The 15,082-nt window shown below is 35.6% G+C and overlaps 2 protein-coding genes across 2 annotated transcripts; one reads left to right on the forward strand and one right to left on the reverse strand.

Moving 5' to 3' along the window:
• Positions 1-231: 231 nt before the first annotated feature.
• Positions 232-3,444, reverse strand: LOC132175316 (pentatricopeptide repeat-containing protein At2g03380, mitochondrial-like). Its single transcript, XM_059587209.1, has one exon. It carries the CDS (start codon positions 3,427-3,429, stop codon positions 988-990), a length of 2,442 nt encoding a protein of 813 aa, XP_059443192.1. The 5' UTR covers positions 3,430-3,444; the 3' UTR covers positions 232-987.
• A 140-nt stretch (positions 3,445-3,584) lies between these two features.
• LOC132175317 (uncharacterized) lies at positions 3,585-9,449 on the forward strand. The gene is made up of 10 exons (XM_059587210.1): positions 3,585-3,727; positions 3,843-3,917; positions 4,144-4,230; positions 5,006-5,062; positions 7,000-7,092; positions 8,024-8,096; positions 8,250-8,325; positions 8,540-8,630; positions 8,809-8,932; positions 9,054-9,449. The coding sequence occupies exons 1-10, from the start codon at positions 3,674-3,676 to the stop codon at positions 9,056-9,058; spliced, it is 735 nt and encodes a 244-aa protein (XP_059443193.1). The 5' UTR covers positions 3,585-3,673; the 3' UTR covers positions 9,059-9,449.
• Positions 9,450-15,082: the final 5,633 nt, after the last annotated feature.

Here is a 15,082-nt window from a genome sequence, read left to right on the forward strand (position 1 = left end):
CCGCCTATCGGTGTCAGGACAAAAATTTGGCGGAATAAGTCGGTGAAATTTCCGACTTTACCGACATTTTGGCGAAACAAAAATTTTTTTATCAACGCCCAGCCCTAACTGTAACCAGGAGCCCCAAAGCTTTCTCAGTTTTCTTAAGCTGTGATAATTTACACCATGCTAAGTAATCTAAATGCATACCAGACGACTGAAATACCAGAAAGATAATCACCAAGGCATCACGGACCATCAAAGAGGTTAGTGATGAAGCATCACTTACCATCTGAATTAAGAAAACATCATGAACGAGCCCAGACGTGATTAGATAATGATACAGCCATCGTAAAACAGCAGAAAATCTGATTTCCTGTTCTGTTTATGAATCTGTTGTTTTAGCTATTCTCAAACTTCATTTAACTTCAACTTCGTTAAGCTTTTAGCTAAGAAAAGCTTCTTCGACTCCTCTATAACCTTGCCGTACATTATTACAAAGGCATCACCGACCATCAAAGAAGCTGTGATGAAGCATCACCTACCTGCTGAATTGGGAAAACTTCATGAAGCATTCCGGTGGTGATTAGATGATGACATAGCCATCACCTAACAGCAGAAAATCTGGAAGACTACCCCTGATTTCCTGTTCCATTTATGAATCTCGGTAGAAAGAAATGTCAGCACATCATGCTTAAGCTCCGGAAATTCTTGAAGAAGGGAAGCGAGATTTGTTAACAAGAGCAACATAGGTGTCTGAAATATTCTCCCGCTTGCATCCACATGTTGACCGGGTATAATCTCCCTCAATCACTAAAGACATGATGCCTACGTCGCACTACTGATAGCAGGTTTAGCAGCAGCAACAGTCTTGCCATTAAGCATCAGTTCATTACTATGAACACACTTTGGTGAAATAATATACCTACATTTTGTACAACCAGAATAGCAAATCATTTTTTTTACAGAATTTATACCTTCAGCATTAGACTCATCAGGTCCAACAACTTATTGTGTTTGAGAGCTATATCCTGCCCTTTTCATCTCTGTAGTTAAATTTTCTATTACACCATATATTTCTTTTGACTGATGGTGCGAATTATCACCTGCAATAAATATATGAATTTTGTTATCAACTTCAATCCAACTGCATCCAGGCTGCTTTTTGAGTCTCATATCTTTTATTTCTGATCTAACTCTAGTAACTTCATTCTTTCTCCCAAAACCTTCATATATGTTTGAAAGGAGGACACGGTAACCAACACATGTAGGATCAAGTTTGAAAATGTGGTTAGCCACAAGTTCTGCCAGCTTTTCACGGCCGTGAGCTTTGCATGATGCAAGCAATGAACCCCATACGCGATCATCTGGGACCCAAGGCATAGCCACAATCAGATCATATGCCTGCTTTAGATGGCCAGCTCGACCGAGAAGATCAACCATGCATGTATAGTGTTCGAGTTGAGGATTAAGTTTGTGATCTTCAGCCATGCTTTTGAAATATTTCCATCCCATATCAACCCTCCCTGCATGGCTGCATGCTGAAAGAAGAGCTGTAAAAGTTGCAAGGTCGGGCTTCATGCCTATTTCTTTCATCTTTTTGAATAAAACAAACATCTCACCTGTATAGCCATGCATTCCCAACCCTAAAATAATTGAGTTCCATGATACTTCATTTCTTTCAAGCATTTTCTCAAATACAGTCCTTGAGCTAAATATATCTCCACACTTAGCATAGGCAGCTATTAGAGAATTGCTCACAAGAACATTAGACTCAAACCCTCGCCGTAATAGGTAACAATGTACCTCCTTACACAGGATCATGACTGACAAATGAGCACATACAGAGAGAATACAAGCAGCTGTTACACTGTTGGGTGCAACTCGTTCAGATTGCATATCATGAAAAGCATTCAAAGCTTCATCCGTGCGCTCATTCTGGCTATAACCAGATATTAAAGAATTCCACAAGACAATATCCCTTGTTGGTAATCTATGGAAAACTTTTTGAGCAGATTCCATGTCTCTGCATTTTGCATACAAATCAACAAGGGCAGTACCAATAAAAACGTCATCACTAAACCCTGTTTTTATTGCTAATCCATGGATTTCCATGCCTCTTGGCTTAATAGTCAATGATGAACATGCTCGCAGCACAGCCAGAAGTATTCCAGAATCAGCAAACCCAGGCTCTGATATGAAGGTATAGAATAATTCCAGCGCCTCAGCAGGACAACCACTCTGAGCACAATTTGAGATTACTGCACCCCACATGACCAAGTTACGATTTTGGGACCTTCTGAAGATTTTCAAACCAGTTTCAGGATCACCACATTTAAAGTACATGTCTATAAGAGCTGTTTCAACTCTTACATCGTTATCCATTCCAAAGCTGACAATGATTCCATGGGTTTGCTTTCCTACTTCTAAATCTGACAACTGGGAACACAAAACTAAAACAGGCACCAAAGTAGAAGTATCTGGTATAATCCCCCATTCCAACATCCCAAGGAAAAAATCCAATGCCTGCAACAAACACCCATTAGAGACAAAGCCCAAAATCATCACATTCCATATTACCGTATTTCCTCTGCTTGACTTCTTATCAAGAATTCCCTTGAAAACATATTCTGCAGTCCTTATATCCCCACATTTCATGTACATGTCAATCAATCCACTGACTAAAAACTCATCAACACTCAATCCACTTTTCATGACAAACCCATGAATCTCTTGCCCGTGAACCAAAGATTCAATAGAAGAACATGCAGAGAGTGCTGAAAGGCAAGCTACCCGATTTGGGTATACACCATACTCCCAAACCATCCTGCTAAAAGTTGACAATGAACCCATGTAATATCCTGATTGGCAAAACCCTGATATCATCGCATTCCACGAAACTGAGTCCCTCTCACACATTTTGTCGAACATTTGGGCTGCGTCTTTGACCGCACCGCATTTCCAATACACACTCAAAAGCGAGTTCCCAACATAAACATCGTCTAAAACTCCTAATTTCAACACATGCCCATGAACTTGTTTAACCATGTCTACATCAGAAAGTCCACCAAACGCCTTAATCAAACACGGAAAGAATCTAAATTGCTCAGCTGGGAAACCACATTCAATTATTCTAAGATAAACCCTTATTGCATTTTCAAATAACCCACCATCTACATACTCCCTAATCAACTGATTAGCCGATGAAACACTATTCAAAGTCTGATTATCCGAAGACCCAGGTTTAACAACTGATTTCTTAGAAGGGTTTTCTTGGAACTGTACCGAAGTGCTATAATTTTGAAACTTGATAGCGTAACATACCGAAGAAGCTCTTGCCCCATTAAGGGCATGGCCGAGAGAGTAGTGGTACACCTTAAAAGGTCTTTGCAGGTAGCTGTGGTCCGTACAGTGGCCGTTAGGTGAACCTAGTGGTCTCACAATCGCCATTCTTGCTAAGCTTCCTCAGAAAACACTTAAAAACGACAACGTGTCGATCAAGGCTAGGGTTGGAACTCTGCTTCATTACCAAAATGCCCCTGAGCCCGAGTTTGAAAGTCATAAAAACGGTGTCGTTGCCGAGTCTTTCTCTTTCCCGCTACATTCTTTCTTCGTCCCAATTCACTACCGCACAGCGCCGAGAGGTTCCAAAATCCAATCCCCGATTTTCCGTCAAAAACTCGCGGCCTAAGCGATGGAAAACAAACCTTCCGGTTCTTCGCCGACAAGCTTCCTCGATCAGTTAGTCGTGAGTATATGCATTTATAGTCTAATTCTCTCTCTCTGTGTTCACTTCGGTTCCCTACAGTGGTTACGAAAATCGCTGAATTAAGCGGTATTACATTCCTGATTGGTTGGTTTAGGTACCGGGGGACGTGGTTCTGGATCTCTCAAACTTGACCAACCAAACCATAAAGCTCGGCGGTGGTCTCCGTCAGGTCTCTCTGCCTAGGGTTTCTTTTTCTTTTCCATTCTCTACTTCCTCTTTCTCAAAAAGCTAAAAAAAATTGAATTTTTCTCGAATAAGTGTAGATATTCCTTTGTAAATAGCGTTGACTTAAAGCTTGAGTGTATTTTATTAGCATAAAGCAAAGACTATATATTTATTGGCATTGTTTCGATGGGTTAGAGGTTCATTGGCGTTCAACGTGGTTGATTTTCCAGGATTGTGATTCCATTGTCGTCGTGAAGGCCGGGAAGCTCAGGTTCACAAAGCCAAACAAATATTGGGTCGAGAGCTCCAACAAAAGGGTGAGTATGGGTGCTATGATGTAGCTGGGTATTGACGATGAATGAATATAGGCGAGCTGTGAGTTTTACTTGTTCAAGTGTGTTTGTACTGTTAAAGCATTAACTTCATCAATAAATGATTAAATTCATAGGTTTAAGTTTTGAGACAAGTAGTGATTTAATATGGTCAAAGTGAAGATCCTAAGTTCAAACATGATTCTTCAGTTATCCTCATTTTCAATTAAACATGTCTCGTCCTGCATGTTACAGAGCGTTAAAATATTAATTAAATAATTAAACTTGTTATTTCCTATCAGCTTAAGATTTTTGATTAAATAGTGATTTAACATGCATATCATTGTGATTGTTAGCGTTTTTTCTGGTTCTTGAGGCATCTTAGGTATGACTATTGTTTTGCACTGCAGAAGGTAGAGAAAATTAACCTATTGTGCATGTCGTTCCAGATTTTCTTCTCATAGTGAAGTGAATTGCAGTTTGCAATGGTAGGCGATGGTGTTAAAACCAACAAATGGGGATTACTACATTTTAGGTCACATTGCCCTATATATATATTTTTTGGGTTGGGGGAGGGGGTTATTACTTTGTAGAGATGTGTTGCGGATGATGTGCTGGTTCGTGATTATTCCGAATGTGTAGTGAAAATTGATCGATCTTTGTATTGAAAATGGAGCTTTTCCTTTTACAACTTTGTATACTTCAATGTTTGTAAGTTTTAGTTCAATTGTCCTTATTTTTGTCTCTTCTTTTAATGTCGTAATTTGTTTCCTTTGTACAGTATGAACCGCATGCAGGGGATTCTGTTCTTGGAATTGTGGTAGACTCTAGAGCAGATGTAAGAAATTTTACTCTATCATATAATTGAATTTGGTCTTATTAATCCTCTAATGCTAGTAGTAACCTTCATCCTACTTCTGCTTAGTTTATTTTTGAAATCAGACCAGTCGTGTCCTTAATTGTTACCAATCTATACACTATACATTAGGACCGATTTATCTTTGAATTTATTGAAATCATAGTGATTGTTTTTTTCTATAGACTGAAATTGCCTATATAAGGGTTAAGAAAATATTGTTTTTTAATACTTGTGTGTCTGTGTGATTGATTATTTGTGTTTTTATCCATATGCATGTGTGTAACTCATTTTTGGATAAATTATATTTTTCTGCCAGACACTATGAGGGCAGTTGCGATTTTCCTCTAAACTTTAAATTATAGTAGCCAACCCCTTTATATTATGGGTCAAATGCTATCACAGTTTCTCCAGTTTCCATTATACTTGACCTTGGAATTAATGTCCTTATCACATTATCTCATGATCTAGTAATTATTTTTTGTAATTACATCATAAGCATGAAGGTTAAGTTTGACAGAAATTAAGGAATTTTAATAGTTGGGGAGAGGTGCAGGTCATTGCTTATCACATTCACATGTGCTTATTTTCTTTTATTTTTCTGTAATTGCATCCTAATCATGTGAATTCTAAGGTTAAATTTGACAGAAATTAAGGAAAATTTAACGGTGGGAGAGTGGGGCAGGACCTTGCAACTAGTCTCATAGCTAAGGTAGTTGATTGCTCATAAAGTTAATGGTTACATATTACCCAATAGTTTAGGGTGTGAAAATGCAATTTATCTTTTTTTTTTCCCCTTCTTTATTTGTTTGTGTGTGCACGCGCTGCTTGTTGAATTAGCCCAACATTTTGGGTGATGATACACATATACATTCATTTTAGGAAGGGTTACTACTGTTGACAAGAAATTTGAATGACTTTTTGAATATATATAATTAGAAACAAGTCATTTGACATAGACAGGAAAGAATGTATGATCAGTCAGGAAATATATATTGATTTATGCGTCCTCTGTTATTCTCTTTGATAGTTAAACTGTTTGGCCACTTGAAAAAAAAAGAAGGTAAATTGCAATTGGTGCTTCCAAGGTTTGTGCTAGATCTATTAGTTGATTGGCATGGAGATTTGGAGACAAGAAAATATTTTCATGGGGAGAGTAATGCTTCTGTGTTTAATTTGGACCATTTAGACTAAAAGAAATGGTCATGCTTCTGATGGGATTGTGTCTCGTTCTTGCCAGATATATGCATTTTACAATTAGGCATCAAAAGGATATATTTTTCTCTGTATGGCTTTGCCGGAGAAGAAGACAAGGATTAGGAGCAAAGCAATTGCGGTGGTGTGCTGAGTTGCTGCTTGAGTGAAAAAAAATAAAAAAAATAAAAATTTATAGAGCCATGGATACGGCTGCTGTTAAATGGGGTAGTTGTTTTTCAGCAATTATAACACATATGTTAAGAGTCATTTATCAAAAAGAAGAAAGGGGTTTGTCAGGATCAACTTGAATCTTGAAACTTGTTGGGTCTTTTAGTGATGAGTAGGAAAGAGGACAGAAAAAAGAGGGGGGGGGTAATGATGCATGGGCTGGAGAGAAGAGCATTGGAGGAAGAAGAGTGATGCAATCTTCAACTTGAATGACCAAGTTGAAAGAAACGTTATTGCTTGGGAGGTGATGCTACCTGTAATTATCCACTTTTGTAATGTTATTTGTTATGGAGATATTTTGTCATGATGCTCTGGATCTTATTCCTTAGGTGTGCTTGTTTTTCCATGTCCTCATCCCATTGTGACATACTCTCTTATGTAAATTACTGGTTTTTTGTTTTCAAACTCTTTGAATTACATAATGACAAAAGGTTTTCTGTGATTTTATGAACTCTAAGATACCTTTCTGTGAATTTTTTGTCCCTCATTTGCAGAACTTCCTTGTGGACATAAGAGGACCTGCATTGGCATTTTTGCCCGTGCTAGCATTTGAAGGAGGAACAAGGAGAAACATACCAAAGTTTGAGGTGTGTACAAGTTAAAAGTCATGCTTATGTGTCAATTGTGAAAACAAAGTCGTACATTCTTTAGTTTAGAGATGGAGTGCACTATGAACCCAAGCAGCACTCTACACGTCTGGGAAGTCAATTGCTTGTATTTTCCGTTTTCCAACGTTGTGTTATCTTTTTTCTTTAAGTTGTAACCATTAGGGAGAGAAAAGTATAAACTTAAAGCTGCTTTCTCCCTATTGAACTTGTTCCTCTGAAGGTTACTTGAATAGCTGCTGGTCTTGATTTTGCTGTTGGTGCCGAAATTCTGGCTACCTGCAATATATAGATGATGTCAAGGATCTTCTTGAACTAATTGAAAACATAAATACCTAGTCCCTGCAGGGATTGCTGAGAAATAGTTTTTCTTATGTCTTCTAAAAACTGGAAACAGGGTTCAACTTCTTGAGGTGTGGTCTTTTTTATTTCAGGGGGTACTTTTTCACACAGATAAGAGAACAAAGCTGTAAACTATATTACTAATTCTACATCTGATACCTGCTTGATGCATTTCTTTCCACAACACGTTGGTTCCTTAAAGAAAGAAGTGACTCTTATTAATGCAGAAATTAAAGCCTTTAAATAAATTGGAGCTGATAAGTGGCTATGAGTTAATAGTATCAACCTTCTCTTTTCATGTTTGACTGCACTGAGAGCTAGGCCATACACTATGGTCAATTCTTTGTTATGAATTAAGATATAGTCTTTCAAAAATTTTAACTTTTAAGAAAGTTGATTGTAGTATTGAAGTCACTGACAGTTTCTATTCTTGATCACTTGTTTATTCTAATGTTTTCTGTCTTTTGCTTTATACTCAGTTAGAAAGTGAGACTGGTTAACATAATTATTTATTTGATGTGCGTTATCTTTCTGCAATTTTTTTTTTTTTTGTTAATGCATCATGCTGCAGGCAGGTACTTTGCTCTATGTTCGGGTTGTGAAGGCAAACCCTGGCATGAATCCAGAGCTCTCATGCACTGATGGTACGTTTTTATCTTTAATTTTTTTTTTTTTTTTTTGGTGTGCCCCTTAAATATGTCATGTTTCTGAATTTTTGTTAGGTTCTCAAGGTTTATTATTGATTTGATTTTTCGCTCTCTCATGACCTTTTCATTATCATGTTTTGCATTTTACAGTCGGTGGAAAAGCAGCAGAATTTGGCCAGCTTAAAGACGGCTTCATGTTCGAATCTTCAACTGGTCTATCAAGAATGTGAGAATTGTGCTTCCCCTTTAATTCAGAAATGATGTTTGCTAGATCTTTCAAGTACAAAAGGCTCCTGTATCTTAACACACGTCACTGTATAGCACTTTTTTTTCTCTTCCTTTTGATGGGAAATCATAAGCTATGCAGCCTAGTATATAGCATAATTATGAAACATGAGATTTTCTTTCTGCTATTATGACATAACTTGTCTTGTTTCTAGGCTTCTGAGCTCACCGACATGTCCAGTTCTTGAGGCTCTAGGGAAGCAGCTTTCCTTTGAGATAGCAGTTGGATTAAATGGCCGTGTTTGGGTATACTTCTTGAGGATCTACTTTATTGTGGTTGGGTTAGACTGCCCCCCGTTTAAAATTCTTTTATTCTATATAACCTTCTCCTGATATGGGCTTGAAGCCCATGTCATGTTTAATGCTACAACCTTATCTTCAGAAACCACTTGCTACTATCTTATAATATCTGATTGAATTATAGGTCAATGCCACCACTCCATCTACAGTCATTGTTGCTGCTAATGCAATTATGAACTCAGAATCATTGAGTGGGGTGCAGCAGAGAATTATGGTGGAGAAATTGCTGCAGAATTTAAAGTTATCAAGTCAGTCCAATACATTATGATCCCCCAACCTCCATATCTATTGGCTGCTGTCGTTTTCAAGTCATTTTCTCTAGCTTCTTATCTGTATATGAAACAAAGTTCTTTAAAATTTTGTTTGCAGCGTGATGAAAAGAAGAGAAAATACATGCTTCGTAGCTGTCAAATTTACCCAGTGTCTCTTCTACGAGAGGAGCATGGTGTCACGTGGGGTTTGCATTACAAAATACAACAAATTCTGTCCATTCCGCCCCCCGTCGCGGAATCCCATATGAAATGGGTTTGTCAATACCAATGCGGTTGTATTTTTTGTTGGCTATTTTTACTAACTTGGAAGTTTATTATATTTTTGCTTTTATTGGGTTTATCCTTTAGAACTGGGGGAGAGAGTTTTACACTGATACGGTGATACCCATAACTTCAAGGCAGATTAATTTGTAAGAATTATCTGTCCCTCTCTGAAGGGCAGTCTCCATCAAAATTGGCTGGCATTTGTTAAGTGTTTTGGTTCATGGATTCAGTTCTGTCTATATATATATATATATATTGGTTGGCAGCAGTGAAAGAGCTATTAAAACCATACCCTATCTCTCGCTCTAATTGCAGTCTTCTCAGCTATTATGCTATATATATATAACTCTATCAGTATGGGCATTCAATGGCCATCGTAACTTTGGTTGACCATTATGGGACAGTTATCTTCTTCATTTTTTTTTTTTTTTTTTCCTTTAGTCAACATTATGGGAGACTTGGTGACATATTGAAATGCATTAGAAAAACTGGCATAATTGACTGAGAAAGGCAGGACCGTGGGACAAGGATCCTATTAATTAATAAACCCCACATGTATAGAAAGTTACCACGTTTGTAATTGGGGATACATGACACCTCGGGTTTGTCACACAGGAACATGTAACTTTGATTGCCGGCTCGTGTTGTAATTGTAGTGCGACTATTTCATTAGAAAAATGAGTAGTTAATGTGAATGCTGCAATGGAAATAACTACTATTATTGAGAATGAAAAAAAGCTGAAATTGAAAAACTATTTATATTCTTTAGTTTTGTTGTAATATTGGAATAGAACACTGAATATTGTACAATGCAATTAGAAATAAATTTCCCAAAACACCCTTATAATACATTTCTAATTCATATTTTTAAGGGCCTTTTTCTTAAATTTTTAAACTTAAGTAGTTATATTATAAATTTTTTCGTCATCACAGCCTTCATAACAATTTATAGAAAACTATAACTTCAATATACATTAAAAAAAAAAAAAAACTTTTACAAACCATAAAGGATGCTTTATTTCATAAATCAGATACCCATATTAAGTTTTTATTTATTATTTTTTTAAAAAAATGGAGGATATGAATATAATGAAAAGAGGAAAAACTAAACTAGCTAAAAAGGAAAGGTTTGGGATCCGCCATGCACGCCCTGGTACACTGAATCAGGCAGTTCCTTGAGCTCAGAGGCCCCACCGGAGACAAACTACCAGAGACTTTCAGAGAACTGGAACGGTCAAGTCAGAAAAAAATATTTATAATCATAAAATATTTAATATTTTTCTTCCAAAACACAAGAAAAAAAGAAAAAAGAAAAAAAAAAGAAATGTAGGCAGGGCCCGGGAATAGTGTTGTCATGCTTCTTCTTCTTCTTCTTCTTCTTCTTCTTCGAGTTTTCCAATAATTATAATAGTCCAACGACTACTCCAGTCTCCAGCAATGAGGGAGGTAGGTATAGGGCCCTTTCTCAGTTCTCCCTTTTCTTGTTCGGGAAAATCAGATGCATGCATGCAAGAATTAAATGGTACTGACCTTCCATGTGCACCCAGCCCAGAAATATATATATATATGCTGAAGCTTATGCCTGTGTAACATGGGTGCATTAAATGTTTTCTGTTTCTGTCTGCCTTTCATTGAGTTCATCTTTGTCCTTCGCCAGTTCCGATATCTCACTCTGGCGTGAGTTTTCCGATGCCCTTCCACAGTACCTTTGCTCCCATTTCTCTCTCTTTTTGACTTATGTTTCCCAAACATATTTTTAAAATTGCATAATTATTGCAGAAGGACCAGGGTAATGCTACAGACTAGCCATAGGGTAATGCTACATACTGCGATCCTCGCATTTCACTTTTACAATCAACTTTTTTTTCTAATCTGACTGTAAAAGTGAAATGCGAGGATCGCAGTATGTAGCATCACTTTTACAATCAACTTAACTAAGTGAAATGATGGTTTAATATGTAACATTTCTTTTCACGTATCCATTAATCTAATAAGATGGGGTTGGGATCAGATTGGGATGCATCATATATAAATTGTTGAGTAATGTTATATATATATATACACTACAATTTAATTTTTATTTTACTTGGTTGATGTGCCAGTGTCTATCAGTCGTTGGATCAGTTATTGTTAAAAAAAAAAAAAAAAAAATCCAAGAACTAATGGTGTACGTAATGACGCGAAAACTAGCGCTAGCCGAATTTTCGCTATCACTCTGATCCCACATTAGGAAGATAAATATTTCACGTAAAGTGAGTGGCTTATAAAATACTTATAAAAATACTTACAAGTGTTAAGTCTTACATTACTTATTTATTATATGAAATTAAGGTTTTATAAGTAAATCTATAAAAGCTACAAATTTATTAATATTTTTGGAATGATATGACTATAATATTATCCATTTCTGTAATGTTTTAGTTTGCATCATGCATGTCGGTCGATTTCCTGTGGCCTGTGATCACATGCTAATTAAGGCACGGACTCACGGGGCCAGGAGCCATGAGGTCTTCACTATATTTCTCGTGAAACCTATGGCCGGATTTGGCAAAAGTAGGGAAGCCAAGTCTTTTCTTTTTATTGTTGGGTTAATTTTGGTATGCCAAATAGTGTTTTTTTTAATTTTAATTTTTTTAATTTTTTATTAAAAATATAATAATTTTTATTATGAATTATTATTGGGTTATTTTTATTTTTATTTTTATTTTTTGAAACAATTGTTGGCTTACTTTTGGTATGCCGAATAGTTTTTTTATTAAAAAAAACATATAATAATTCTTATTATGAATAAAGGAAGGTGGAATATAATTGTTTAAATAGTATTCAACTATCTTTTTCAACATTTAATTAATGCTTTTGTTAAAAACTAACAAACATTACCAAAATACCTAAGAATCGGTGACGACGAGTTCATTTTGAAGGAAACTTTTCTTTTTAGGGGTTGATTAAGGCAGTTTACCTCATTGGATGGACCCATCATTTTCATCTCTGGCTTCATCAACACATCTTGAGCGGGTCAATAATTTTTTATATGATTCGCAAATCTAACACAAAATTAGTAAGTTAAAATTAAAGGATTTAACCCATTTAATTAAATAAATTGAGTCATCAAAGTTGACTTATATATATATATATGATCTTATACTTGATTATAACTCGACATGATCCAAATCCAACTCGCAAACACGAATTATCATCCTTAATATGATTGGTCAATTGCCTAAAACTATTTAATTAGTATCCCCTCCCCGAATCATTGTGTAATTATTCAGTTTCTTTGTTCATTTTCCCTTTTCTACTATGATTAGAGACAACCTAGACCCGGAAATTGGTTTCAATTTTCAAATTAAGCACGTTTTACATATATAGTGAGATGGACATGAAACAAGAACAAAGGGTGACAGCGATTTGTCCTCATCTACACTCAGAAGTGTCAGGGTCGAATTGGAATCTCTTCAAATTGAAGATTCCCTACAATATTACAATTACTTGTTTCCCGCAATCGGTAAGCAAGTCTTCTGACAGCCTAAATTTGTGTTTGGATAGATAAGTCTCATAAAACGTCTCTCCTAATTTCAAAAGATCTTACAAGAGATAACCCAAATAAGAGGCTTCGATCACTAGCCAAAACTAGCGGCTCGTTTGATAACCTTTTTGCCAACTCAAAACACAAAACACTCAAATTCCTTTTCCCGTTATTATATTTCATCAGCACAAACTCTAGAAAGTTTCCTCCAACAATATAAATCCCAGTTTTTTTTTTTTTTTTTCTCTCATATTCATGCACCCTTTGGTTAAAAATATCACATCTAATAATTCAATGGTCACCCAGAGTTGAAAAGCAGTCACAAACAAACAAAATGAAGAACAGTAGCATATGTCTTTCCCATGGCTTCTGCTTCTGCAAGAATCAAAAGGCCACCCACCCATTCAGCTGCGTGACTTTGAGATTTGTGCCCAACAATCCAATCCACACCCTAAAAATCAAAAGGAAAGTTCTTTCATGCAAAAAAACGAAGGAAAAACTGGTATTTTCTTCTCTTGCTAGAAAAAGGGCTCTCGCATCGTTTTCATGAAAGCAACACTACTGCTCAAATTCACATACACAAGAGACCATGCGAGGAATGTTGTTATTTTCTCCATGTGTAAATTAAGACCCAACGACCTTAAATCTTCATTATTGTTTTCTTGATTTTTATCATTGATTCCTTCTTCTTTTCTTTTTTAAATTGTTTATCATTGATTTCTTTGTCACATTCTTAATTATTATCGTCGTCATCTGACATTCTAAACGATGTTATACATACTGATAATTAGAAAATATATATATACTTGATGGTGTAGAGAGAATTGTTAAATAATCATTGCTTATCTAAAAAAATTTAAGTTTACATGTAATTAAGCTTGAAGTTTTATTCAATAAAAGAGACTTAACATGTAGAATTATTTAATTAAAATAGAATAAATTGTGGAGTTAATATTTGAATTAAGGACTTTTGTTTTAGTTTCATGATAAATAATTACTATTTATTCTAAAAATTTAAGCTAATAAAAAATAAAAAATTTAATTAAATATTTTATTAAGAATAAAGTCAAATGTCATACATTTCGAAAATAATAAAAAAATATATATTACTTCCAAGCATATTAAGCTTTTACACTCCTGGAATTCGTTAATTAGATGATCACCAGCTTTCTGACAATGAAGATGTAATCTTCCCAAACCCCAGGAAAGCTGCGTGAGTAAATATATTAGTTGTTAGAAGGTTGGTGGATTTAATAGGTCCTGCTAAGATGATCGAGTAAAGAGGAGGGGGCGTCGAATTTAATACGCATGGAAGTTAATCATGGAAGAAATATATTTTGGATATGCTTGGGTGCTTCAACAAAAAAGTTATATATTGAGGGAGCCGGCACTAAGCTCAAGAGAAAACCTAGAGATAAAATAAAAATTGAAAATATGGGCTATTTATATATTGGATTGAGTATGCTTGGAGCTAGCAGGTCTGTTGTATAAGTGAAGTTTAGACATGGGTTAGCCGATGGTAAACTCATATATATGATTTGATTGTAAGATTTTTATGTTTTGTCTCTATGACATTGTAACCCCATAGTTTTGAATATGATTTATCAGAGCTTTATGTTTTCTGATGTAAGAGTTTTATGCCCTTAATCTTTTTTCAAGGAGGAATGAATATGAAAGATTCCCCTAATTTTAATTTTTTCAACAATTCATATTTAATTTAAAAAGTTAAAAATTAAATATAAACCGTTAAAAAACAACAGAAAATGTGTTGTAGTTTTTATTTTTTATTTTATTTTGGAAAAAAGTACGCATTTCTTTCTTAAACTATCACCTCATTGTCAATATCACCGAGAGAGAAGCAACTTACTTAGCAACCAAAAGAATTAGCACATCTTGAGACCTTAGAAGCGATTAAAAAAGAAAAAGAAAAAGAAAAAAAGAAGAAGTGATAGTGGCAATATTCTTCGATGTTTAGAGCACATAGCCTATATGTGAAAAAAGTGAGCTAAAATGTTGAAAAAGAAATCACCATGAATCAAGACAGAAAAGCAGAATGAGACTGAGAGAGGGCTAATTGAGGTTGATTACTTTATTGAGATGGTGATGGGGTTTGTTTTGTTGTGAGTAGAGAGTAGAGAGTAGCTAGAGACACAAATAGAGGCATATATAGAGGCGGTGGCCCTGACGTGATAGGGCCCGATCCTTAATGGCATGTGTGCATCAGGGTAACAAACAAACCCCATTTGCTTTTATATCAGACGACGCGCAATACAGCTACGCACAATACAGCTTTACAAAAATGACTTTGCAGTTTTTCATTATTTCTTTAAATTATG

The sequence above is a fragment of the Corylus avellana genome, chromosome ca3 (assembly GCF_901000735.1).
Source record: "Corylus avellana chromosome ca3, CavTom2PMs-1.0".
NCBI classification, from domain to species: domain Eukaryota; kingdom Viridiplantae; phylum Streptophyta; class Magnoliopsida; order Fagales; family Betulaceae; genus Corylus; species Corylus avellana.

What these genes read in the sequence shown, in the direction of transcription:
- LOC132175316 (XM_059587209.1), bottom strand. Translation starts at nt 3,429, where the DNA reads ATGGCGATTGTGAGACCACTAGGTTCACCTAACGGCCACTGTACGGAC.
- LOC132175317 (XM_059587210.1), top strand. Translation starts at nt 3,674, where the DNA reads ATGGAAAACAAACCTTCCGGTTCTTCGCCGACAAGCTTCCTCGATCAG. An exon ending in GAAACATACCAAAGTTTGAG is followed by an intron (nt 7,093 to 8,023) that starts GTGTGTACAAGT and finishes ATCATGCTGCAG; the next exon opens with GCAGGTACTTTGCTCTATGT. An exon ending in TCAACTGGTCTATCAAGAAT is followed by an intron (nt 8,326 to 8,539) that starts GTGAGAATTGTG and finishes TCTTGTTTCTAG; the next exon opens with GCTTCTGAGCTCACCGACAT.